This window comes from Lepidochelys kempii, chromosome 5 (assembly GCF_965140285.1).
Source record: "Lepidochelys kempii isolate rLepKem1 chromosome 5, rLepKem1.hap1, whole genome shotgun sequence".
NCBI classification, from domain to species: domain Eukaryota; kingdom Metazoa; phylum Chordata; order Testudines; family Cheloniidae; genus Lepidochelys; species Lepidochelys kempii.
In genome coordinates, this window is record NC_136384.1 from 76,880,662 (window position 1) to 76,907,944 (window position 27,283).

The window sequence follows — 27,283 nt, forward strand, 5'->3', positions numbered from 1 at the left end:
CCCTGCTTTTAGGCTGTTTCCACTCAATAGTCAGTTCTAAGATGATTCTGATGTCTGTGCAATATGCAAAATAGGGTATCAAAGAGAGTTGGAACCAGTGACCTGGAAAAGCTACCTGTAAAATCAGTCTTGTGCTCTGTGCCTCATTACCTTTATTTCAGGATATCATGCTAAAACTATGGGTCTTTCTTTTCATTTAAATTGTGTGTCACCTTTAAGATAGTTCTGAGTTCCAACTTCAGCCAAATAAATGGAAGTCTGATGTAAGGCAGCTGCTCTGTCTGTAACTTATCATGTTGTCCATAGGTAGGGAAGATGTCTCAGAAACATAGTGACCTTATATGTAATGAGTCCTGTAATACTTGAGCACAGTGTGGGTTGAGTTTGTAACAGCTCTGGGGAGTCAGGGTGTCTGAGATGCTTCCATTTAAAAAAAAACCAAACAAACAATCACTTACAAACTTTTCCATTGCCTGCATGCCAGTCTGTCAGTTTTGTGTGTCTTCTTACATGGGATATGATGTTTATAGTCATTTGATTCTTTTATTATGAAACGCATTGACCCAGTATTTGACTGGTGGGTGGAGATATTGATGGAGCTATCATGCGTTTTCTATTAATATTGTAATGGCTTCAAGTTATAGTGTCATAGGGGACGCTATCAACATCATACTGGACCCATGTGTCCTTCAGACTTGATAGTTTGGTACAACCCTGCCATAATGTGTTGATGTCATTTTCAGTGCTGTAAAAAAGTGATACAAGACGAATTTGTGCAGGCTTAGGATTACAATTTTTAAACAGCATTCTAAGGAATGGTATTCTAACCGTTAAAAGAGCTTCTCCTGAACCTATTTGTATGTACATAAAATTGCATGCCAATGTGTCCATGGCTACACTTTGCCAGGTACAAGTGTTTAAATGGAGTAACACCTGCATAAGCGGTAGAGTAGACACTAGCTTAGTCTCCAGTTAGTTTTGCAATTGCAAATTCAGAAACTTACGTTTTAAAGCTGTTTATATAAAATGTGAGTGCAGATATTTACACCTGAAAATTACAAGCTCCAGTACCACAGTGGTCCAGCACTAGGAGATCTTCTCTTGTGCACCAAACTCCACCATCCCTTAGCTATTACAATACTAGAAATCATTAGGTTAAATCAGCTTCTTTGAATCAATTAGTATATCTGGTGCTGATGTTAAATCAGTTCTTTCAGCTGTCCATGCTCATGATGGATTATTTGATTTGGTAAACTTGACAATGTAATGAATACAATCTATCATGTTGTAACTTGACTGAAAATTACAAAGGACATTGAAGATATGAAGAAAAAGAGTTGGAGCATAAAGATGACAGCATCAAGGCTCTCACTTGAACTTGTGGAACAAATAGAATAATTTTGACAAAATCTCTAATATGTTTATATTGGGCAAGTGTTTGTGTGTGAGGGGAGGATTTAACTGGTACTGTATTGCTATTATTAAATTATTTATAAGAATTTCATCATCCACCTAAATCCATCATCCACTTAGATCTTTCGGTTGCCCTGGTTCTTTACCTAAATCTTAAGACAAATCTACTTTTTTCTGTTGCAGTCGCTAAGATGGATTGGAACAGGAACGGGAATTCTCCCTGTACCAGACAAAGAAAAAGGTGTCTGAGGGGAAATGCTGCTTACCCAAGCCAGGGAGAACATGAGAGGTCCTCTCTGCTTTTAGCAGAGGCTGGCGAGCTATGATTCCCCCAGCAATACCTTTGCATGAGTTGGAAGAGGTGCTAGTCTCCTTTGGTAGCATTTTAAAAAGAGAAATGGAAACAACCTCTGCCATCCTAGGTACAACTACGTTTAAAACAAGAGTATAGAAAGGGATCTGAGATACCTATGAATGTGTGAGGTTCCTGTGTACGCAAGTAAAGGTGAGTATTTGTCTTATCTAACCAAAGGGTTGAATAGCAGTAGGTGGAAGGGAGAGTGTGTGACAGAACAGAGATTTATTTTATTAGCTTTGGAGACTGATCATTCAAAATAGGTGGTTGCTGGTTTGAATCTGATTCAGATTAATAGTGACCAAATTTCTTTCCCATCAGACTGTTATCTAGTGACTTTTTTGAAACCAGCTGATGATCTTAGTCCAGTTTCTTGTGGACATGTATCCATATCACAAGAACCAACCCATTGCTGGCAATAATTGGTTCCTTTTTTGGCAGTCTCGATGGAGAGAACAAAGACTGAATTAGCCTCTCGACAGATAAAGATTGAGGCACCAATTAATGGGTCAGTACGGAGAAATTTTCAGGGCACTTCTGCTGCCTGCAAAGTTTAAAAAAAAAAAAGTCTCACAACTGAATGCTATAAAGAATTACATTCACATTTGCTTTCCCTTTTTTAGAGCAATCCACTTGCAGGAACAACTTAGAAGGAGATACTGTTTTGGATTTGAACCTGTTCTGAAAAGTTACCTTAATGATACTGTAGAGATTCTACCTTTGCAAAAGTGTTCTCTGCCACGAAATGGCAATAAGTAAGGAAAATTAAACTATCTCAAAATTTAACTGTGGAGGCTCTTAAATCTTGTCATATAATGGATAGTACATAAATTATAATATTTGAAGTACTGAGTTGTCTCCAGTGCAAGCTTAATTGCTACATGTAAGATATAGTCAAACTACAAAAAAAATCTCTCTCTCTCTGTGTAAATATGGATAAAACTACAATACAGTTTTTTTCTTCATGGATATATAAACTAAAATGATTGAAACTAATCGCAGTTGATTAAAGTGTCAAGACTTTGAGCTGTCAGGCTCAAGTTGCTGTGATGTTTTCCAACTCGTTTTCCCTGTCTTGTTAGAGTAAAAATAATCCAAAAGTCTGAAAAGTACTGACCAGCAGTACTGACTAATTTGAGATGGAAGGACAATGGTGTTTTGTTAATGATGTGTGATTTAAAGGGTTTATTTTTTTATGTAGCTATAGTGTGTTTTAGTACTTTAAGTGTGGGTGTCTAAGTTTATCTCTGACAGTTACACCCTGGGCCTAGCTAATTCTTGCTCTACTTCGGGGAAGTTGTGCATGTTTTACAGATTTTCAGACTAGATGATCATAATGGTCCCTTCTGGCTTTAAAATCTATGAATGTATTAACTTAATCATGACAGTACTGGGTTCATGAATTCTGAAGGAAAATATAGTGCACAGCAAACATGTTTGCATATAGAAAAGGAGTACTTGTGGCACCTTAGAGACTAACCAATTTATTTGAGCATAAGCTTTTGTGAGCTACAGCTCACTTCATCGGATGCATTCAGTGGAAAATACAGTGAGGAGATTTATATACACACAGAACATGAAAAAATAGGTGTTATCATACACACTGTAAGGAGAGTGATCACTTAAGATGAGCTATTACCAGCACGAGAGCGGGGGAAAGGGAGCGGGGGGGGGAAAGAAAACCTTTTGTAGTGATAATCAAGGTGGGCCGTTGCCAGCAGTCAACAGGAACGTCTGAGGAGCGGTGGTGGTGGGGGGGGAAATAAACATGGGGAAATAGTTTTACTTTGTGTAATGACACATCCACTCCCAGTCTCTATTCAAGCCTAAGTTAATTGTATCCAGTTTGAAAATTAATTCCAATTCAGCAGTCTCTTGTTGGAGTCTGTTTTTGAAGTCTTTTTGTTGTAATATTGCGACCTTTAGGTCTGTAATCGAGTGACCAGAGAGATTGAAGTGTTCTCCGACTGGTTTATGAATGTAATAATTCTTGACGTCTGATTTGTGTCCATTTATTCTTTTACGTAGAGACTGTCCAGTTTGACCAATGTACATGGCAGAGGGGCATTCCTGGCACATGGTGGCATATATCACATTGGTAGATATGCAGGTGAACGAGCCTCTGATAGTGTGGCTGATGTGATTAGGCCCTATGATGGTGTCCCCTGAATAGATATATGGACACAGTTGGCAACGGGCTTTGTTGCAATTATAGGTTCCTGGGTTAGAGGTTCTGTTGTGTGGTGTGTGGTTACTAGTGAATATTTGCTTCAGGTTGGGGGGCCGTCTTTAAGCAAGGACTGGCCTGTCTCCCAAGATCTGTGAGAGAGATGGGTCGTCCTTCAGGATAGGTTGTAGATCCTTGATGATGCGTTGGAGAGGTTTTAGTTGGGGCCTGAAGGTGATAGCTAGTGGCGTTCTGTTATTATCTTTGTTGGGCCTGTCCTGTAGTAGGTGACTTCTGGGTACTCTTCTGGTTCTGTCAATTTGTTTCTTTACTTCCGCAGGTGGGTATTGTAGTTGTAAGAATGCTTGATAGAGATCTTATAGGTGTTTGTCTCTGTCTGAGGGGTTGGAGCAAATGCGGTTGTATCGTAGATCTTGTCTGTAGACGATGGATCGTGTGGTGTGGTCTGGGTGAAAGCTGGAGGCATGTAGGTAGGAATAGCGGTCAGTAGGTTTCCGGTATAGGGTGGTGTTTATGTGACCATCGCTTATTAGCACTGTAGTGTCCAGGAAGTGGATCTCTTGTGTGGACTGGTCCAGGCTGAGGTTGATGGTGGGATGGAAATTGTTGAAATCATGGTGGAATTCCTCAAGGGCTTCTTTTCCATGTGTCCAGATGATGAAGATGTCATCAATATAGCACAAGTAGAGTAGGGGCATTAGGGGACGAGAGCTGAGGAAGTGTTGTTCTATGTCAGCCATAAAAATGTTGGCATACTGTGGGGCCATGCGGGTACCCATAGCAGTGCCACTGATTTGAAGGTATACATTGTCCCCAAATGTGAAATAGTTATGGGTGAGGACAAAGTCACAAAGTTCAGCCACCAGGTTTGCCGTGACATTATCGGGGATAGTGTTCCTGGTGGCTTGTAGTCCATCTTTGTGTGGAATGTTGGTGTAGAGGGCTTCTACATCCATAGTGGCCAGGATGGTGTTTTCAGGAAGATCACCGATGGATTGTAGTTTCCTCAGGAAGTCAGTGGTGTCTCGAAGATAGCTGGGAGTGCTGGTAGCGTAGGGCCTGAGGAGGGAATCTACATAGCCAGACAATCCTGCTGTCAGGGTGCCAATGCCCGAGATGATGGGGTGTCCAGGATTTCCAGGTTTATGGGTAGCAAATAGAATACCCCAGGTCGGAGTTCCAGGGGTGTGTCTGTGCAGATTTGTTCTTGTGCTTTTTCAGGGAGTTTCTTGAGCAAATGCTGTCGTTTCTTTTGGTAACCCTCAGTGGGATCAGAGGGTAATGGCTTGTAGAAAGTGGTGTTGGAGAGCTGCCTAACAGCCTCTTGTTCATATTCCGACCTATTCATGATGACGACAGCACCTCCTTTGTTAGCCTTTTTGATTATGATGTCAGAGTTATTTCTGAGGCTGTGGATGGCATTGTGTTCTGCACAGCTGAGGTTATGGGGCAAGTGATGCTGCTTTTCCACAATTTCAGCCCGTACACATCGGCAGAAGCACTTTATATAGAAGTCCAGTCTGTTGTTTTGACCTTCAGGAGGAGTCCACCTCGAATCCTTCTTTTTGTAGTGTTGGTAGGAAGGTCTCCATGGATTAGTATGTTGTTCAGAGGTGTGCTGAAATATTCCTTGAGTCGGAGACGTCGAAAATAGGATTCTAGTTCATCACAGAACTGTGTCATGTTCGTGGGGGTGGAAGGGCAGAAGGAGAGGTCCCGAGATAGGACAGATTCTTCTGCTGGGCCAAGAGTATAGTTGGATAGATTGACAATATTGCTGGGTGGGTTAAGGGAACCATTGCTGTGGCCTCTTGTGGCATGTAGTAGTTTAGATAGTTTAGTGTCTTTTTTCTTTTGTAAAGAAGCAAAGTGTGTGTTGTAAATGGCTTGTCTAGTTTTTGTAAAGTCTAGCCACGAGTACTCCTTTTCTTTTTGCGAATACAGATTAACACGGCTGCTACTCTGAAATATGTTTGCATATGGTAATGGTCATCACAAAATGTTTTTGTAACTTATTTGACTTGTTTGAGTATTGTAGACAATGTTGATTCAAACTAATTATTAGGTTCCACATCTGCAAGGACCAAGATTCAGTGTGTGACTTTCTGTCATTGTGTGTATGTGTGGGAAGAATATAAGATGGACAAGAGGAGAGGAAAACTGATGTGTTTTAGCCAGGGCCATGTTCTCTAATTCCTGAATTATTTTTACGGAACTCGGGCAGCCCAAAGTACCTCAAGTTTTATTCCATGGAGTGTGAACAGTAAATGACATACTAGTATTGGTAGTCTGCATGACCCGGTGGTTTCCCTGTGCCTTCAGTGGGCAATGCTGTGCTTCAGCACTTGCCTCTGGAGTTTGGCTGCCTTGTGTGCGGAGGGCAGGAAAGGGGCAAGGCCATGGTCCCATAAATAACAGGCTTTATATGTACCACCTCTGGCCTGGTCCTCTCTTACTTGAGAGTGTTGGCTGTAGCATAATCATTGTCATCTGTGAGGGAGCACTACAGGGCAGGGTATTTCTTGTTCTGTCCTCCACGCTCAATGTGCTAGAGCAGTTTCCCCAACCTTATTACACAGGAGGGTCATATAAACTTAAGCACAAAGTTGTGTGGGCAAAACAGATTCTACATACTTCCTTGTGTAAACTAAAATGATGTAAATATGATGGCAAAACAATAATGTATCAGCCATTAGTATATTGTGTTGAAGCAGGCTGTAAGTCTTATGAAATGCCCTGGTGGGCACAAGAGCAACTATAATTGGGCTCCTCTGGTAGTGGTTAATATTGACAGTGTATAAGTAGCTGAGTAGCAGCCCACAACAGTTTTATCTACCCATCGTCCTATACAGGAGTGTATCACATATATTAATGAATATATATCACTGTGTTCTTATGAGATAGGGAAGTATTATCCCCATTAACTGATGGGGAAACCAAGAAACAAAGAGATTGGGCTTTGCCCCTTGGTCACCCAGGAATCTGTGGCAGAGCTGAAAATTCAACCTAAACCTTCTATATCTCGTCCAGTGCCTTAATTGTATCATCCTTCCTCTGGGAAGAATGGTCTGCTTCTCTGAGTACTAGGATGGTAGAGCTTGTTTCCTCTCAGTACTCCCTGTACAACCTTCACATGGTAACTTGGGGGTTGGCATCTCCCTGGTGAGTTGAGTGCCCCAAACAGTTCAAATCCCAGAGCACCTAGCTTACAGAAACTGGGATTTGGAGTGTCTTGCACTCCATTGTACATCTGTGTGTTCAACACTTCACCAAGGAGGAACCACAACAGAACTCCCCATCACAGGCATAATTCCCAGAATGAATCTTTTAAGGTAGCAGTAGGCCAGCCTGAAGTCATGGAGTTGTGGCAAGGAAGGAGTGAGCAGAGGGAGAAGGCATAGATGTCCAAAGGCTTTGATTGGGTAAACAGAGAGAAAAGCAGTTCAGTCGCCAGTTAGTGTGTAGGGAGACAACCACTGATTATAAGCACCCTCAAGCAAAGCAATTCCCTGCATCCTGCTAGGGACACGCTGCCTCATACTTCCTTCCTTCAGGCAAACCATCATGTATTCTGTGATAAGGATCCTTAACCTGATCCTGCCCAGCTGCCAAGACTCGTATACTTCTGCTTCCTCATAACCTGCCTTCAGTGTTTCAGCTGTAGCCCTTAGCTTCTTATTAGTCAATATATCGTAAAAAGATACAAACATAATGAAATCAGCCAAAGAAGAAAAATGAATCTGATATATATATGTGTTTCAACCCTTGTTTCAGTATTCCTCTTCTCTTTTATCCTTCCACCTATCTCAACTTTTGCTCTGTCTAGCCCCTCTGTACCCACTGTCCCACTTAAAATAAGATATTTTCCTCTTCAGCCCTATACTGCTTTTGCTTCTGCTGTTCCATCTCTTGCACAGTTTCTGAATTTGCCTAACAGTGTCTCTTCATGAAATCATTCATTTTAGAGAGCCTCCTAAAGCTCTCTACAAAAATAAAAATCTGTCCTTAAGCAGATCAGATCAGATTAAATGTTAATATTACTCTTTTCTTGAAATTTGCAACTGGATTATAGTGACTCTGAGGTGATTTCCGGGAGCAAAAGTTCCCTAGGATTAATGAGGGAACCGCATTAACTCCTCTACCCCATCTGCCAGGATAAAGAAATCTCAGCTCCCACTGCCAAAGGCTATCATCCTTCTAGAATGTGAGAATACTACAATTTTCCAGGAACCCATTTTAGTCTTTACAGTTTATTATTGCGCAATGCTGGCGACTCTTTAAATATTCAGATTTCAGAAGAAAAAATTTTTTTTTCTGATACAACACAGCTGTAGCAGGAAAATACCTTTAATTATTCTTTCATGCTCTAATGACTGTTTCATCATTGATAACTGCTTGTTGCACTTTAAATTGTTTTTGATTAGGCTATGAGAGTTTACTGAGGTGGTTGTAGTAAATATGCTCTTTAGAGATTACCAGGTGCATCTTTTGTATTTTATTGTGGAAACCACAGGTATTTTTTGAAGGCAGTAGAAAGAAGCTCACCAGTTGCCAGGATGTCAAATGTCTTGGCAATACATTCAGTTCTGTTTTGACTCAGGGATGGTTCACTTCAAATAATATTTACCCCATTGCTGAATGTCCAGTACATTTGAATATATAATAGTTGTGAAGACTCATTTCAGAGAGAAAAATCCATTAGGCTTGCATTGATGCATGAGCAGGCTGAAAGCAAGGTTCTAAGGAGGTTTGATGCCTTGTATAGCACAGAAACTAGGATAGGTTGTGTATTACTGAATCCTAATGTTGCTGCAGCATTTAGAACGTGTCATTTTACATATTTTGCAGAGACATTTGCTACTATACCTCTATCTAAAGCATAATAAATAATAATTCAGGACAGGGAAAGAGTATCTTAGGTGTTACGCTTCTGAAAGAAAAATCTTTTCGTTCTATTATATATATTCTAACCTGCATTTTTCTAGCAACAATATGCTCCTAGTTGCAATTTCTTAAAGGAGGAGAGAGGGTGAGAGAAAATACAGTACATACAATAGACAGCTCTATGTTGCTATATAATTTCCATTTAAGAGAGATTGGGCTATAACTCATAGGAGGCAGAGAACTGAGGTCACTGTTTTCTGTACAGAAATGAATTGTACAGTATTAAATACTGTTGCCCACTATTGTACAGTTGTAACTACTACTTACTGAAGTAGCTGCTATATTGTTTATTTTGTCATTTTGGTGTAAATCGAGAGTTGTTTGAAGGAAAAATTGCTAATATTTTGAGTCAAGATACAATAAAAACAAAACACAAGGTTATAGGCCAAACTTTTAAGCCCTTGAAGGCCCTCATGGCCAGGGAAAAACACTCATGCAATTGTATGGTTCCATGTGTGCGCAACTATAGCAATTGAGGGTGTAAATCTCATATTGCATGCTTAATTGACCTTGTAAGTAAGTAAAAATTTAATTGCCTGTTGAAATATCTGTTTTACCCAGAGTTATAGTAACTGTGCCAAAACTTAGTGATGCAAATTAACTTTTAGTTTTTAAAATTTGCTATATCTCAGATCTAGAATGGGCTGGAAAATGGGTATTTTTCCCATGGAAATTTTAATGGGAAAAAATCCCTGTTTGACATTTTTCCCTCTGGGGAAAATATGATATTCCATGGGAGAACTAGAAAAATTTAACAAAATATGGAAAAAATCTACTTTTCCCCTACTTTGTTACTGTTTTCCAACCACTGTCATTTGAAAATCTGTAAGAACGTGTGAAAAATGGAGTTTTCCCTCCTTTCCAGGCACACTGGTTTCCAACTGAAAAAAGTCATGGTTAACTTTGTGTTAAAGTCTCTGACTTACTGAGCAATTGAGAAAGTGTTACTCCTAAATGTGAGAATGTACGTACCATTCAAAGTGAGACTTTCACTTTCAAGTGTTTAGTTAATACTTAAAGATGCAAATTTTACTTTTTCTCCCTTTTTAACTTAAAAAAAATCCCCCCACTTTTCTAGGGGCAAAAAAATAGAACCTTTGAAGTTGAAGTGAAACAGGAGAATGTGTGTTTGAGAGTGCACTTGATGTTCCTATCACTGCGAGGATGGAGATCCTTTGTTAGTTATCTGTTTGTTACCTTTTTGTTTTTGTTGCATTTCCACCAACATGGAGTCCTTGTTTACTTGCAAAAGGGCACGTAATTGAGCACAGTATGATGCTTGCTCTTTGATTTATACTGTTCACTGATACACATACCATGCCACTTTATATATGATGACACAGAATCTGAACTGTGCTCAGGAATTTTTAGCACAGCTCATTGTAGGAGTGAGGAGTGCAAAGGTAGCTTTTAGCTACCATTGTGCTTTACAAATCCTGGGCCTATCCACCCAAGACCAGTTCCCTATAACAATTTACAGCAACTTGACAATTGCTGTAAGTTGTGCTTGCTGCCAATAGTCCAAAGGTGGCATTACATCAGCCAGGGCTGCTGGGGTAGAGTGATTACCTGTCCATGTTTCCTTTCCCTTGTTTGTGCCCTCATACTGGCCACAGATGGGGGATGGTATAAGAGCGCTACAGTGGCTCTGCATTAACCAAGCGCCCCCAACGAGGGAAGATCCTCTGCTGGCTAGTGATGCTGTCTTTATGACAGGTTTTGTCAATGGAGTGGTGTGATGCTTCCCTAATGTAAAGGGGGATTCTTTACCAGGCATGGCAGAAAGGAGAGCGTGAAATACCCTAGATACAATTCTTAGAGTTTATAACTGGTCAGCATAGTAGTTCGTTCCTAACTCTGTCCCTGGGGGCAGTCCAGTGGAAGGACTGTGTGCCATGGCTCCTCAGTATCTGGGATACCTCTTTTAGTCCATCTTTTTCTTGGAGAACAATTAAGGGCTGGTCCATAGACCATGCAGACCATTTAGCTTTGTTTGTGGTTTTACTGAGATTCTTTCTGTGATGTTGTCTTGTCATCTAGCTGTAGCAGTTGCATGGTACCTCCTGCTGCAGACTGCTCTCCCTGTGTCTTGCTGCTGAATTCTCTGCTAGCACAGCCCACTTCCTGGCTTAGCACTTATTTCTCAATTCATGGCTCAGCTCTTGATTTCAGACTTTTCTGGTTTTCCCTCTGCAGTAAGATCCAAGGCTGCTCTCTCTAGCTTGCTGCTTTCACTGCCACTCAGTTGCCTACTATCTTCTCAAGTTTGTGTGAGTGTGTGTGTACTGTGTGTTTGTGTATTGTGTGTATGAATACAACATGAAAGAAATCACATCTGTTAAAATACATAGTATTTTTACCCTCGCTAGTGTTTGTATTAAACCCACATAAGCTACTAACTTACTGTATGGAGTATGGCAGCACATCTTTATAAATGGGAAAGAACCCTCAGGAGAGGAAATCCTATAACCTAAAACGGTGCTTTTTTTTTTCATAAACAGACATGATCATTTCTAATATCTGAAAAAGGAAATGACTGAGCTCAAACATGTACAGGGAAGCTTGTTTTCATCTGCTTGTTTCCTCCCCAAATTTCCTTTAAAGAATACCTACCCAAATTGTGTTGCTCCTCCATGTCTGTGTTGTAGTCATTCCCTGGCAACTGAAGCAACTGCTGTTTTGTAGCTCTTCTCCAGATTTGGATTTTCTAACTGAAAGTGAAATGGGAAACTTCAAAACACAATTTAAAATCATCGAAGTTCTAAAGGCCAACTAAGTACACAGACGAGGTGGGTGAAGTAATTTCTTTCATTGGCCCAACTTCTGTTGGTGAGAGAGAGAAACGTTAGAGATTACACAGAGCTCTTCTTCAGGTCTGGGAAAAGTACTCAGAGTGTCACAGCTAAATAAAAGATGGAACAGATTTTTTAGCATAAGTATTTAACACCATTGGTCCCTTGAAATATGTTAACTACTTATGCTACACAATCTGTTCCACCTTGTATTTGGCTGTGACACTCTTAGTATGTTTCCCAGACCTGAAGAAGAGCTCTCTGTAATCTCAAAAGTTTCTCTTTCTCACCAACAAAAGTTGGGCCAATGAAAGATATTACCTCACCCACCTTGTCTCTCTAATATCCTGGGACCAATACGACTACATCAGTGCTGTATACAGCGAAGTGTACAAACTAACTATCATTTTAGCTACTGCTTTCAAACAGAATTTAGTTCTTGCCACATCAGATTTCATTTTACTATTAAAAAAAACCAAACTAAATTGGAGGAATAATAATCCCCAGTACAAATTTCTTTTAATAGCTTGTGACCATTTAAATTGGTCCCCTGGTGGCTGGGAGGAGGAGGAGTGTGTGTGTGTGTGTGTGTGTGGAGACACAAAACAAACAACTTTCAGAGAACAATCCTGCTGTTGCTAGAACTAGAGGATCCAGTAGAGTAGCTCTTAAGGCAAAAGGAAAATTTACATCTTTTTCCATAGATAGCATTTCACATACAAAGAATAAACTAATAATTTGGGGGCATATCAGCTTCTGAAGTCTTTCCTTGCAGTTACAGTTGCCTTTTGGTAGCAACAGTCCTGATTTTTCCTAATTAATATTTTATTTTGTAGTGTAGGCAAACTTGGTATTTTATATTTTGCAATATATTATTATTGTCTTTAGACTGCTATAGTTACTCAAAGGTTCTTCGAGAGGGAGAAAAAGTATGTCCGTGTCTCTCTCATCTCTCAACATAAATGTTAGAATCCATATTTGGAAATTACATGCTTGGGGCTCATTTTGATATTAAGACTATATGCAACTTGTAGTATGCAAGTGAAGTAGTTGATTTAACAAGATGAGACATAGTACATGCCTTGTATCAGCATATAGCCATTTGTGTTTAACAATGGACTCATCCTGCCCACGTGCCCACTATTTAGTAGAATAGCTATTTTCTCAGGGAAAAGAAAACTTAGATGTAAAGGAACACTTGAATGGGGGTTATAAGAGATTTGGACATATTAGGTGAAATTCTGGCCGCATTGAAATCAGTGGCAAAACTTCCACTGACTTCATTGGGATAGGCTCTCATTATGGTTGCTTCAATTGGTTACATTGGTTATGACAAATGATAGGAGTGGGCCTGGCACTTATAAAATTGTCACTCTGTATCTGTATCATTGCATAGAGAAAATGACAAGTCAATTCTCTTTTGATGGTTTAAACTTGGAAGTTATGCCATGAACATCCTCATGTTTTTAGCCAATTAGTATGGGAATACCTTATTTTTTCTTAATCTTATGTACTGTTTTGTCCTGGTTCTATGATTACCCCTTACATGACCGTGATACCCGTATTTAGTTTCTGTTCTTACTGGTATTATAATGGGAATATTTTGCAGTTATATCCACGTCCCACTCAACTATGGAATTTAACAGATTCAGGTCACTCTGTTCATCAATGACAGGCTACGATTACTATTTCTGTTCTGTATCTCTTATTATTGCATTTCTCCTAATGATGCGTAACCTGAACAGGAAAATTATTTGGTTACATCTGCCCCAGAACTGCATTTATGACAGATGTTGGCTATTGCACCAGATTGTGGTCCTAATCCAGAAAACTATTCAGCATGTGCTTAATTTTAAGCGTGTAAGTATTCACATTGGAGTCAGTGAGACTACTAATGTGCTTAAATTTAAGAATGTGTTTTGTTGTAAGCTAAGACAGAATCTAACGCAAAGTGTAGCCTATTTTAACACTTTGTGGAGGAGTTTCTTAGCCTTTTCTCTGAAGGCTGCTTATTTTCAGTTTCTTAAAGGGAAAATTAAATTTAAACAAATCAGGGATGGGGGAATACGGATAAGTCCATTAATTTCGTATAAGGGTATTACCAGACAAACTTGTAGGTTCTGACAATATTGGTTTATTAACCTGTTGTTATTTTTGACGTGGAGGAAGGTGGGATGTTTCTTATAGATTGAGACTCCTGCTTTAACTAGATGCCGAGAAACCAGTCCTTTGGGAAATGATTTCTGCTAGGCACTCCTTTCTTGTTATTGGAAGATGTTGTTGTGACGTTATTGACATGAACTGTGATCGTATAGATCATTGTTGCCACCAAGGTCCTATAGTTGCACCAAATCATGTACAAAGGAGGTCAAATAAGGTATCTATGGAAAGGTTGTAATTTGCTGGTTATGATTATGTCTGTATGTGTCAAGGTTCCTTCCCCACTCTGAATGCTAGGGTACAGATGTGGGGGCCCGCATGAAAAACCTCCTAAGCTTCTCTTTACCAGCTTAGGTCAAAACTTCCCCAAGGTACAAAATATTCCACCCATTGTCCTTGGATTGGCCGCTACCACCACCAAACAAATACTGGTTACTGGGGAAGAGCTGTTTGGACGCATCTTTCCCCCAAAAATACTTCCCAAAACCTTGCACCCCACTTTCTGGACAAGGTTTGGTAAAAAGCCTCACCAATTTGCCTAAGTGACTACAGACCCAGACCCTTGGATCTTAAGAACAATGAACAATCCTCCCAACACTTGCACCCCCCCTTTCCTGGGAAATGTTGGATAAAAAGCCTCACCAATTTGCATAGGTGACCACAGACCGAAACCCTTGGATCTGAGAACAATGAAAAAGCATTCAGTTTTCTTACAAGAACACTTTTAATAGAAATAGAAGTAAATAGAAATAAAGAAATCCCCCCTGTAAAATCAGGATGGTAGATACCTTACAGGGTAATTAGATTCAAAACATAGAGAACCCCTCTAGGCAAAACCTTAAGTTACAAAAAAGATACACAGACAGAAATAGTTATTCTATTCAGCACAATTCTTTTCTCAGCCATTTAAAGAAATCATAATCTAACACATACCTAGCTAGATTACTTACTAAAAGTTCTAAGACTCCATTCCTGGTCTATCCCCGGCAGAAACCAGCATATAGACAGACACAGACCCTTTGTTTTTCTCCCTCCTCCCAGCTTTTGAAAGTATCTTGTCTCCTCATTGGTCATTTTGGTCAGGTGCCAGCGAGGTTACCTTTAGCTTCTTAACCCTTTACAGGTGAGAGGAGTTTTTTCCTCTGGCAAGGAGGGATTTCAAAGGGGTTTACCCTTCCCTTTATATTTATGACAGTATGTGTGTATCATTTTTTATTTGAAGTTATGAATATTGGCTATGTACTCGTATCTCAATGTGTTTGATTCTAAGTAGCCTCAGTGAAGCATTTGGTCAGCTTCTTGAGAAAGGACTCCTCTCAGTAAGTGCCCAATCAAGAAACACTTAACTGACAATGGACTTTGGGGGACGCCAATCCACATCTGAGCTTTCCTGGGAATGTTCAAACTAACATGTAAACAATGGCATCGGCCTGCAAAAAGCTGAATCATTCATGGACATGTGACTTGCCCAGGTGGCTACAAACTCCATCTTGTTGCTGTGACTTTGCACAGAAGAATAAAGGGGTTTCTGCCCACAAGAGAGAGAATATAAAAGGCTCTGGAAGCCTCTCCATTTTGTCTTCAGCTGGCTTCAAAGAGATGCCTGAAAGAAACGGGGACAAAGGACTGTAACTATGGGGGTGTGAGTGATTGCTGGACCCAAGCCATAAGCCACAACATTGGTCTGAAAAGGATTGGGCCCAGACTAGGAAGGAGTCGAGTCTGTGAAAGAAGCTTATTGGGACATCTCTGAGGGTGAGATGTACCTGTATTCAGTTTCTTACTGTATTAACCTTAGACTTGCATGTTTTGGTTTATGTTGCTTGGTAACTTACTTTGTTCTGTCTATTATTACTTGGAACCACTTAAATCCTACTTTTTATACTTAATAAAATCACTTTGGCGTATTAATTAACCCGGAGTAAGTAAGTAATAGCTGGGGGAGCAAACAGCTGTGCATATCTCTCTATCAGTGTTATAGAGGGCGGACAATTTATGAGTTTACTGTGTATAAGCTTTATACAGAGTAAAATGGATTCGTTTGGGGTTTAGGCTCCCAGAAAGACTGAATACTGGGTGCTGGGAAAGTCCCTGTTAACTGAGAAACCCCTGGGCTAAGTGAATCTTAGTTTTTGTGCGCTGCAGGGGGGCATGGCCCAACCTCTCGGTCTGTACTGTGGCTGAGTGGAGCGTCTAACTCAGTACGACGGGAGTGGAGGAAAGCCTCCTCTGGTGGTGGTGGGGGGGGGTTGCTCTCCGTGGTATCGCAGCACATCTAGTGACAGTCTTGAGGGAGCATCTGTGACCAAACCTGTCACAGTGTGCTTCTGAACCGTGACCCTATAATATAGGGAAACTGAATTAAATATATATATATAGGGGGTGGTTAATTTTTGTTCTTTAGTGACTCCTATTACTTCATAAATAGTTATGCAAAGATGTCTTTTTCCTCATATCACTTACATATTCATGCAAAGATTTGCTGTCAGTTCCCCTAGCAATTTGTGTGCTAATCATTTAAAATGTACCATTTATAGTCAAAAGCTTATTTTCAGATACCAAAAGAAGCATTATTGTTAAAGGAATTTTGAGTGGGAAATAAATGAATCAAGTATTCTGATATCTCAGAGAATATATTTTGTGTAGGATGTGTTCCTTTTTATTTGCTCACATCAGTGTGCATATTGAATTTGTGGAGTGACTTTAACTTCCTTGGGTAGGTTGTCTAGCCATGAGAAGACACATGAAAGCCTTCTATTGAGCATGGGCAAAGACTCTGCAGTAGTAGACAGCAAGGGACTCCTGCATTTAAAGTATCACAGACTTCTGTTTTCCTTTACTGCATAATTCTTTCACATGGTAGACAATTTATTTAAAAGGCTTTAGCTGACCAAGTGGTTGATACAGAATGCTTCATTCAGATCATGCCACAGTGTCAGGTACTTTTTGTAAAGTTCCATCTCAGGAGAAGAGCAACCACAGCTTTATTTAAAGACACTGATTTCACGACTTATTTAGGGAAAAGCCATTCAAACTATTTGTGAAGACAACCCCCCATTAGTGAAAGTAGCTCCTCTTTATTATGGAGGATTGCAAAAGCATTTCTTATAGGGTCTGTCCTCTCAGATGCCTTTGCAAAACATGAAAGGATTAATCTGAGTTTTCTGGAACTTGAAGATAAAATAAAATAACTTGAGACTGAATTAACACATCATTTTAGTTTGGATGATAAATCTGATTCACATGCTGGCAGGTTTTTTTGCAGTGTTGTTGTAGCCATGTTGGTCCCAGGATATGAGAGACAAGGTAGATGAGGTAACATATTTTACTGGCAGGTTGGCATTTAATACCCTTATTGTCAGAGTCTCCAAATTAATTATTTTTAGCTAGGCATAGATTATTTTCTTTTCCCCCAAGACAATAAACAAGGGAGATTTTTAGCAAGATTGGCCAAGGACTATACTGCACTCACATTAATCCCCACAGTTAACATGAAAGGAGATATTTTTTCCTATATAAATCTAACTATCTGCTGAGTTTTTTTAAACAAACAAAAACACCCCTCTATTCTTCACAAATAATTCAAAGCTTTTTCCCAAAAATTAAAGGATTTTTGAACCCTTAGTAGAGGAAATAAATTAATAAATCTTTCTGGTTGGAGCAAGTTCTCTGCAACTGACGGCTCAAAGTCGGTAGAGCAAAGGCTCCTTTGGGTTTGGAGAAGCGCTCTCCAAGCTGTTGGTGCCACCTTTGTCTTAAGCAAAATACATGATCAACCATTTATTGGGGATCTCTTCCCCATTCATCTGAGGCCTTGTAATCACAAAGTTTATAAACCAGTTTAGTTAAACAGGCACAAATTTCTGTGTGAACACTCTTATTTCAGCTTGAGTGGCTTATTTCAGGGTGGCTGAAACAGATTCCATATAAAAGTAAGATACATTGAAATAAACCTGTTCACACAGAGGTTTGTACTGGCTTATGTAAATCAGTTTAAAACCACAACTTAAATTGATGAAACTTTCTCAGGGAATCAAGCTACGACAGCTCATACTACTTTAATACAACTACATGGAATGGATTCTGAATGCAGTAGCTCTTACCACATACCATTTCCAACTGAACATCAGACAATAAGGAACCTGTCTAAAATTTTAGCCTCTTGCTTGAATCCTGTCCTCTTTCTTTGGTTAAACTAGTTCAGACTGGCTATGCCCTTGGCTTCCACTCATGCATGATGTGCTTTCGAGGATAGGATTATAGTTCAAAATGATCTGGACAAACTGGAGAAATGGTCTGAAGTGAATAGAATGAAATTCAGTAAGGAAAAATGCAAAGTACTGCACATAGGATGGAACAATCAGTTGCACACATACAAAATGGGGAATGACTGCCTAGGAAGGAGTACTGCGGAAAGGAATCTGGGGGGTTATAGTGGACTACAAGCTAAATATGAGTCAACAGTGTAACACTGTTGCAAAAAAAGCAAACATCATTCTTGGATGTATTAGCAGGATTGCTGTAAGCAAGACACGAGAGGGCATTCTTCCGCTCTATTCCATGCTGATTAGGCCTCAGCTGGAGTATTGTGTCCAGTTCTGGGCACCACATTTCAGGAAAGATGTGGACAAATTGGAGAAAGTCCCAGAGAAGAGCCACAAAAATGATTAAACATGACCTGTGAGGGTAGATTGAAAAAATTGGGTTTAGTCTGGAAAAGGGAAGACTGAGAGGGGACGTAAGTTTGCAAGTACATAAAAGGAGGAGGGAGGAGTACATAAACGGAGGAGGGAGAAAAATTGTTGTTCCTCTGAGGATAGGACAAGAAGCAATGGGCTTAAATTGCAGCAAGGGAGGTTTAGGTTGGACATTAGGAAAAACTTCCTGTCAGGGTGGTTAAGAACTGGAATAAATTGCCTAGGGAGGTTGTGGAATCTTCGTCACTGGAGATTTGTAAGAGCAGGTTACACAAACATCTGTCAGGAATGGTCTAGATAATACTTAGTCCTGGCATGAGTGTAGGAGACTGGACTAGATGACCACTTGAGATCCCTTGCAGTCCTTTGATTCTATGATGTCAGCAGCTGGCTGCACATTCTGGCCCTCCAGCTCTGGAAGACCTGCTGCCCCCAAGCTTTGGTGGTTTCTCTGGAGGTGGAGGTTTGGTGGAGTTGAATACTGCCTGTAGCAGGGTAGACACCTATTCCTGCCCTGAGGGGTTTAGAACAGCCCTGAAGAGGGCTGGGGCTGTGGATTAGAAACTGGGCTGATTGGAGAAGTGGCCGCAGCTGGGCCACACCCCAGTCAGGCAGCAGCTGTCCTGTATAAGGCCAGGGCAGCCAGGAGTAGTTTCTCGCTCTCTCTCTAGGGGGAGAAGGGCCTGGCTTCTGGGGAGCTTGAGAGAATACTTGAGGTGTAACAGGGCTGGGGGAAGGCCAGAGGGGCTGGGGAGCTCCGGCCTGGAAACCCCTCAGGCTGTTGACCAAGAGTAAGGCCAAATAGGTACTAGGGTTGCAGGGGGCAGCCCACAGTAGGCAGAGGCAGCAAATCCAAACCCCTTCACCTGTGATGAGTGGCTAATACACTGCAGTCTGCCCAGGGCGCGGGGCTAAGTGAGGATTGGCAATAGCCAAGAATGAGGTGAAGTGGGGACAGTGGTTGGGGGTCTCCCCTGTCTGGGGAGACCCTGAGACTGAGGGGTTACTACCAGAGGGGCAGCACCCCAGACAAAGAGACACCGGGTCCGGGAGGGACACAGGGGCCAGTGACAGGCAGCTCACCAGATGGCAGAGGGCGCTCCGGAGGCCGGTGAGCTAATTCCCAAGGACGCCCAGCAGGAGGCGCCGCCAAGTGAGTCTGCCCCCGGTTACACTGCCCCATAGGTTCTTCACAGATTTGGTGTGGGAAGAAATGTCCTCAGATGGGTTCAGATTTTGTGGACTTTTCCTGCAGATAGTGTTGTAATCAAATAATTTGTACTCTAATTATTTTACTGCAAAGAGGGTGACAAGGCAGGTATGACTGCTTTCTACCTTATTCTTTGTCCTGTTTTATAAAACTACAGGCTCTCTTCAGAGTTCATTCTGGGCATTCAGGTGGATGGAGTTACTGGTGATATGCTTGTGTTATGTCTGCTCATAAATATTAAACCTAAATTTAATTTCCTCAGTAAACCACTATAGAAAAATTTCTGGTTTTAAAATGGGTTTTGATAAATTAGCAGTATTAGCTGGATCTTTTTGTCCAAGCAGTCGTTTTCTCCTTTGCTCTATACTCTAGTAACTTTTATTCACCTTGTGTCAAAATCAAAGCTTGTTATTGAGCTGGTTCCTCCTCCCTCTCTCAAGTAGATATGATTAACGTAATTAAAATGACAATATTCCCTAAAGTACTATATTTACTGTGAGTGCTTCCCCTCATTCTATCCAAGTGGGAGGTATCTGACTTGGAGGGCTTGTTTTCTCACTTCATCTGGCATGGCGGATGCCCACACATGTGCCTATAAAATTTTAAGAGGTCTAAAATGAAGGCAGCCATTACATTTCTTTGTGTCAGACACTATAGTATTTTATGTCAAGTTAGTTTCATGGTATACTAGCTGAGTGAGATGGGCAATTACATTTCACTTTGCATTGAAGAGGGGTTGGCTTCTCTAGGCCTGATTATTCCATTGTCTTTCTTACTGGATGCACACATCCTCAAACAAATCATCTCTTATCTTTTAATCACGACCCTTATATGCACTTGAAGATGTAATTTGATGGCGAAGTCTTTAGATTTCTCACCATTGTGGCCTACTTACGTTAATTGTACATTTCCTCAAACTTGGCTAGCCCTATTTTTGAACCTTGGAGGGATTAAATATATTAACAATTATTTTACTGTGCATTTGCATTCGTAGAGGGATGTTCAGTACACCTCTAATCTTCCCTATGCTAATTTTGTTGCTTATTCAGGGATATTTAATATTTTATTCAAAATGTTGAACTAAAAACTTCAGTGGAAGTAATCTTCAGTATGTCTCGTCTAATTAGACTTTATTTATCTCCTATATAAATTTCTCTTTATGCCTCTGGGAGAGTGAATCAGAAACACCTGGGAGATATTGTGCAGAGAACAAATTACAGGTGGTGCAGGGTGTAAGATCTTATTGAATAGTCATGAAATTCCTGACACAACAGATATACAGGGATCTCAATATAAAATAGCTGATAGATTATATATCACACCACCTTGCCATACTTGGGCCCCAGTTCTGTGTTGTGATGTGCACAGGTAGACAGCTGCACTCACCTGGAGACCCACTGAAGTCAACAACGTTCTGCATATGCACAGCAGTCCACCAACGTATATCAGAGTGTAAGAGTGAGGCCTAGGGATGTTCTGGGATCTAGCCCATTCTGTTCTATGTGAAAGGAGGCCTTCACTGACCAGAAACACTGGTGGAGACGAAAGACTTTTTCATGAGGCAAGGAGGCCTTACCTGAACTGTCTTCTACAGAAAACAAAAAACTATCCTAAGTCTAGTGTGGGAGATTTTCTGTCATTTAGTTGTGAAATAGTGGTGGTATTTTCCTTTTGAAATGTCTCAGGAGAACACACTAAGCCCTGGTCTACACTAGGACTTTAGGTCGAATTTAGCAGCGTTAAATTGATGTAAACCTGCACCCGTCCACACAATGAAGCCCTTTATTTCGACTTAAAGGGCTCTTAAAATCGATTTCCTTACTCCACCCCTGACAAGTGGATTAGCGCTTAAATCGACGTTGCCGGCTCGAATTTGGGGTACTGTGGACACAATTCGATGGTATTGGCCTCCGGGAGCTATCCCAGAGTGCTCCATTATGACCGCTCTGGACAGCACTCTCAACTCAGATGCACTGGCCAGGTAGACAGGAAAAGAACCGTGAACTTTTGAATCTCATTTCCTGTTTGGCCAGCGTGGCAAGCTGCAGGTGACCATGCAGAGCTCATCAGCACAGATGACCATGATGGAGTCCCAGAATCGCAAAAGAGCTCCAGCATGGACCGAACGGGAGGTACGGGATCTGATCGCTGTTTGGGGAGAGGAATCCGTGCTATCAGAACTCCGTTCCAGTTTTCGAAATGCCAAAACCTTTGTGAAAATCTCCCAGGGCATGAAGGACAGAGGCCATAACAGGGACCCGAAGCAGTGCCGCGTGAAACTGAAGGAGCTGAGGCAAGCCTACCAGAAAACCAGAGAGGCGAACAGCTGCTCTGGGTCAGAGCCCCAAACATGCCGCTTCTATGATGAGCTGCATGCCATTTTAGGGGGTTCAGCCACCACTACCCCAGCCGTGTTGTTTGACTCCTTCAATGGAGATGGAGGCAATACGGAAGCAGGTTTTGGGGACGAAGAAGATAGCTCACAGCAAGCAAGCGGAGAAACCGGTTTTCCCGACAGCCAGGAACTGTTTCTCACCCTAGACCTGGAGCCAGTACCCCCCGAACCCACCCAAGGCTGCCTCCTGGACCCAGCAGGCGGAGAAGGGACCTCTGGTGAGTGTACCTTTTAAAATACTATACATGGTTTAAAAGCAAGCATGTGAAAGGATTACTTTGCCCTGGCATTTGCGGTTCTCCTAGATGTAGTCCTAAAGCCTTTGCAAAAGGTTTCTGGGGAGGGCAGCCTTACTGCGTCCTTCATGGTAGGACACTTTACCACTCCAGGCCAGTAACACGTACTCGGGAAACATTGTAGAACACAGCATTGCAGTGTATGTTTGCTGGCATTCAAACAACATCCGTTCTTTATCTCTCTGTGTTATCCTCCAGAGAGTGAGATATAATTCATGGTCACCTGGTTGAAATAGAGTGCTTTTCTTCAGGGGACACTCAGAGGAGCCCATTCCTGCTGGGCTGTTTGCCTTTGGCTAAACAGAAATGTTCCCTGCTGTTAGCCACAGGGAGGGGGGAAGGTTGGGGGGGTAGTCACGCGGTGGGAGGAGGCAAAATGGGACCTTGTAACGAAAGCACGTGTGCTATGTATGTAATGTTAACAGCAAGGTTTACCCTGAAAGACTGTAGCCACTGTTTTATAAAATGTGTCTTTTTAAAAACCGCTGTCCCTTTTTTTTTCTCCACCAGCTGCATGTGTTTCAATGATCACAGGATCTTCTCCTTCCCAGAGGCTAGTGAAGCTTAGAAAGAAAAAAAAAACGCACTCGCGATGAAATGTTCTCCGAGCTCATGCTGTCCTCCCACACTGACAGAGCACAGACGAATGCGTGGAGGCAAATAATGTCAGAGTGCAGGAAAGCACAAAATGACCGGGAGGAGACGTGGCGGGCTGAAGAGAGTAAGTGGCGGGCTGAAGAGAGTAAGTGGCGGGCTGAAGACAGGGCTGAAGCTCAAATGTGGTGGCAGCGTGATGAGAGGAGGCAGGATTCAATGCTGAGGCTCCTGCAGGACCAAACCAGTATGCTCCAGTGTATGGTTGAGCTGCAGCAAAGGCAGCTGGAGCACAGACTGCCACTGCAGCCCGTCTGTAACCAACCGCCCTCCTCCCCAAGTTCCATAGCCTCCACACCCAGACGCCCAAGAACGCGGTGGGGGGGCCTCCGGCCAACCAGCCACTCCCCACAGAGGATTGCCCAAAAAAAAGAAGGCTGTCATTCAATAAATTTTAAAGTTGTAAACTTTTAAAGTGCTGTGCTTAAAGTGCTGTGTGGCATTTTCCTTCCCTCCTCCACCACCCCTCCTGGGCTACCTTGGTAGTCATCCCCCTATTTGTGTGATGAATGAATAAAGAATGCATGAATGTTTAGCAACAATGACTTTATTGCCTCTGCAAGCGGTGATTGAAGGGAGGAGGGGCGGGTGGTTAGCTTACAGGGAAGTAGAGTGAACCAAGGGGCGGGGGGTTTCATCAAGGAGAAACAAACAGAACTTTCACACCGTAGCCTGGCCAGTCATGAAACTGGTTTTCAAAGCTTCTCTGATGCGTACCACGCCCTCCTGTGCTCTTCTAACCGCCCTGGTGTCTGGCTGCGCGTAACCAGCAGCCAGGAGATTTGCCTCAACCTCCCACCCCGCCATAAACGTCTCCCCCTTACTCTCACAGATATTGTGGAGCACACAGCGAGCAGTAATAACAGTGGGAATATTGGTTTCACCGAGGTCTAACCGAGTCAGTAAACTGCGCCAGCACGCCTTTAAACGTCCAAATGCACATTCTACCACCATTCTGCACTTGCTCAGCCTGTAGTTGAACAGCTCCTGACTACTGTCCAGGTTGCCTGTGTTCGGCTTCATGAGCCATGGCATTAAGGGGTAGGCTGGGTCCCCAAGGATAACTATAGGCATTTCAACATCCCCAACAGTTATTTTCTGGTCTGGGAATAAAGTCCCTTCCAGCAGCTTTTGAAACAGACCAGAGTTCCTGAAGATGCAAGCGTCATGTACCTTTCCCGGCCATCCCACGTTGATGTTGGTGAAACGTCCCTTGTGATCCACCAGAGCTTGCAGCACTATTGAAAAGTACCCCTTGCGGTTTATGTACTCGGCGGCTTGGTGCTCCGGTGCCAAGATAGGGATATGGGTTCCATCTATGGCCCCACCACAGTTAGGGAATCCCATTGCAGCAAAGCCATCCAGTATGACCTGCACATTTCCCAGGGTCACTACCCTTGATATCAGCAGATCTTTGATTGCGTGGGCTACTTGCATCACAGCAGCCCCCACAGTAGATTTGCCCACTCCAAATTGATTCCCAACTGACCGGTAGCTGTCTGGCGTTGCAAGCTTTCACAGGGCTATCGCCACTCGCTTCTCAACTGTGAGGGCTGCTCTCATCTTGGTATTCATGCGCCTCAGGGCAGGGGAAAGCAAGTCACAAAGTTCCATGAAAGTGCCCTTACGCATGCGAAAGTTTCGCAGCCACTGGGAATCGTCCCAGACCTGCAACACTATGCGGTCCCACCAGTCTGTGCTTGTTTCCCGAGCCCAGAATCGGCGTTCCACAGCATGAACCTGCCCCATTAGCACCATGATGCATGCATTGGCAGGGCCCATGCTTTCAGAGAAATCTGTGTCCATGTCCTGATCACTCACGTGACCGCGCTGACGTCGCCTCCTCGCCCGGTATCGCTTTGCCAGGTTCTGGTGTTGCATATACTGCTGGATAATGCGTGTGGTGTTTAATGTGCTCCTAATTGCCAAAGTGAGCTGAGTGGCCTCCATGCTTGCCTTGGTATGGCGTCCGCACAGAAAAAAGGCGCGGAACGATTGTCTTCCGTTGCTCTGATGGAGGGAGGGGCGACTGACGACACGGCTTACAGGGTTGGCTTCAGGGAGTTAAAATCAACAAAGGGGGTGCCTGTACATCAAGGAGTATTTCAGGCAGGACTGCACGGAGGGTTCCAATAAGAAATGGTGCAGCTAAGTTATCGTTCTTATTGGAACAAGGAGGTTAGCCTGGCCTCTGATTGATACATGGCTAGATTTACCTCGCTGCACCTTCTCTGTGAGTGACTGCAGTGTGATCTAGAGGAATGAGTCCCCTAGACAGGGGAGGAGGCAAATGAGTACAAAACAAATCTGGTCTATTTCTTGTTCTAAGCCACTCCATCTATCTTTTACATCTTTGGCTGGCAGCAGACGGTGCAGAAGGACTGCATGCCATCCACATCTCATGGCTGCTCGGCAGAAGATGGTACAGTACGACTGCTAGCAATCCTCATCTCTTGCCTGCCTGGCAGAAGATAGTACAGTACGACTGCTAGCAGTCCGTATCGCCTGCCCGCTCACCATAAGACGGTTCAATAGGACTGACTGCAGGACTAAAGAGAATGACCTGGTCAAGTCACTCCAAATTTAGTCCCAACGCCCATGTCTGCCCAGGCGCTCTCAGCCGACGTGGCCAGGAGGACATTGGACATGACGAGGACGACTACCAGTCGTATTGCACCGTCTGCTGCCAGAAGGCAATGGGTTGCTGCTACTGTGCAGCAAAGCCGTACCGCGTCTGCCAGCACCCAGGAGACATAGGGTGACGGTTACCTGAGCGGGCTCCATGCTTGCCGTGGTATGGCGTCTGCACAGGTAACTCAGGAAAAAAGGCGCGAAATGATTGTCTGCCCTTGCTTTCACGGAGGGAGGGAGGGAACGGGGGCCTGACGATACGTACCCAGAACCACCTGCGACAATGTTTTAGCCCCATCAGAGTGCTCCATTGTGACTGCTCTGGACAGCATTCTCAGATGCCCGATTGTTTGCCGTTGCTCTGACGCCGGGAGGGGCGCTTACAGGGTTGGCTTCAGGGAGCTAAAATCAACAAAGGGGGTGGCTTTACATCTAGGAGTATTTCAGGCAGGACTTCACGGAGGGTTCCAATAAGAAATGGTGCACCTAAGTTATTGTCCTTATTGGAACAAGAAGGTTAGCCTGGCCTCTGATTGATACATGGCTAGATTTACCTCGCTGCACCTTCTCTGTGAGTGACTGCAGTGTGATCTAGAAGAATGAGTCCCCTAGACAGGGGAGGGGGGGAAGCAAATGAGTACAAAACAAATCTGGTCTATTTCTTGTTTTGATCCACTCCATCTATCTTTTACATCTTTGGCTGGCAGCAGACGGTGCAGAAGGACTGCATGCCATCCACATCTCATGGCTGCTCGGCAGAAGATGGTACAGTACGACTGCTAGCAGTCCGTATCGCCTGCCCGCTCACCATAAGACGGTTCAATAGGACTGACTGCAGGACTAAAGAGAATGACCTGGTCAGGTCACTCCAAATTTAGTCCCTGCACCCATGTCTGCCCAGGCGCTCCCAGCCGACGTGTCCAGGAGCACCTCGGACATGACGATGACGGCTACCAGTCGTACTGTACCGTCTGCTGCCACAAGGCAAGGGGTTGCTGCTTCTGTGTAGCAATGCCGTATCGCGTCTGCCAGCACCCAGGAGACATAGGGTGACGGTTACCTGAGCGGGCTCCATGCTTGCAGTGGTATGGCGTCTGCACAGGTAACTCAGGAAAAAAGGCACGAAATGATTGTCTGCCCTTGCTTTCACGGAGGGAGGGAGGGAACGGGGGCTGATGATATGTACCGAGAACCACCCGCGACAATGTTTTAGCCTCATCAGGCATTGGGATCTCAACCCAGAATTCCAATGGGCAGCGGAGACTGCGGGAACTGTGGGATAGCTACCCACAGTGCAACGCTCCGGAAGTCGACTCTAGCCTCGGTACTGTGGAAGCGGTCCGCCGAGTTAATGCACTTAATGCACTTAAAGCATTTTCTGTGGGGACACACACTCGAATATATAAAACAGATTTCTAAAAAAACGACTTCTATAAATTCGACCTTATTCCGTAGTGTAGACATACCCTAAGTGATACTGGAGGGACAGAAGGATTGGAGAGTGTTAATAAGGAATAAACAGGCTATTCTTCATAGATGTGCAGATAA

General features: G+C 42.9%; 2 protein-coding genes across 3 annotated transcripts in view; both read left to right on the forward strand.

Annotated features, from left to right (window-relative positions):
- PRR16 (proline rich 16) overlaps positions 1-27,283 on the forward strand; it is a 236,361-nt gene that overhangs the window by 65,615 nt on the left and 143,463 nt on the right. The gene's annotated exons all lie outside the window — the stretch shown is intronic.
- On the forward strand, positions 21,475-23,209 carry LOC144930537 (myb/SANT-like DNA-binding domain-containing protein 7). Its single transcript, XM_078852670.1, has 2 exons — positions 21,475-22,372; positions 22,961-23,209. Exons 1-2 carry the CDS (start codon positions 21,814-21,816, stop codon positions 23,044-23,046), a joined length of 645 nt encoding a protein of 214 aa, XP_078708796.1. The 5' UTR covers positions 21,475-21,813; the 3' UTR covers positions 23,047-23,209.

What these genes read in the sequence shown, in the direction of transcription:
- LOC144930537 (XM_078852670.1), top strand. Translation starts at nt 21,814, where the DNA reads ATGCAGAGCTCATCAGCACAGATGACCATGATGGAGTCCCAGAATCGC. An exon ending in AGGCGGAGAAGGGACCTCTG is followed by an intron (nt 22,373 to 22,960) that starts GTGAGTGTACCT and finishes TTTCTCCACCAG; the next exon opens with CTGCATGTGTTTCAATGATC.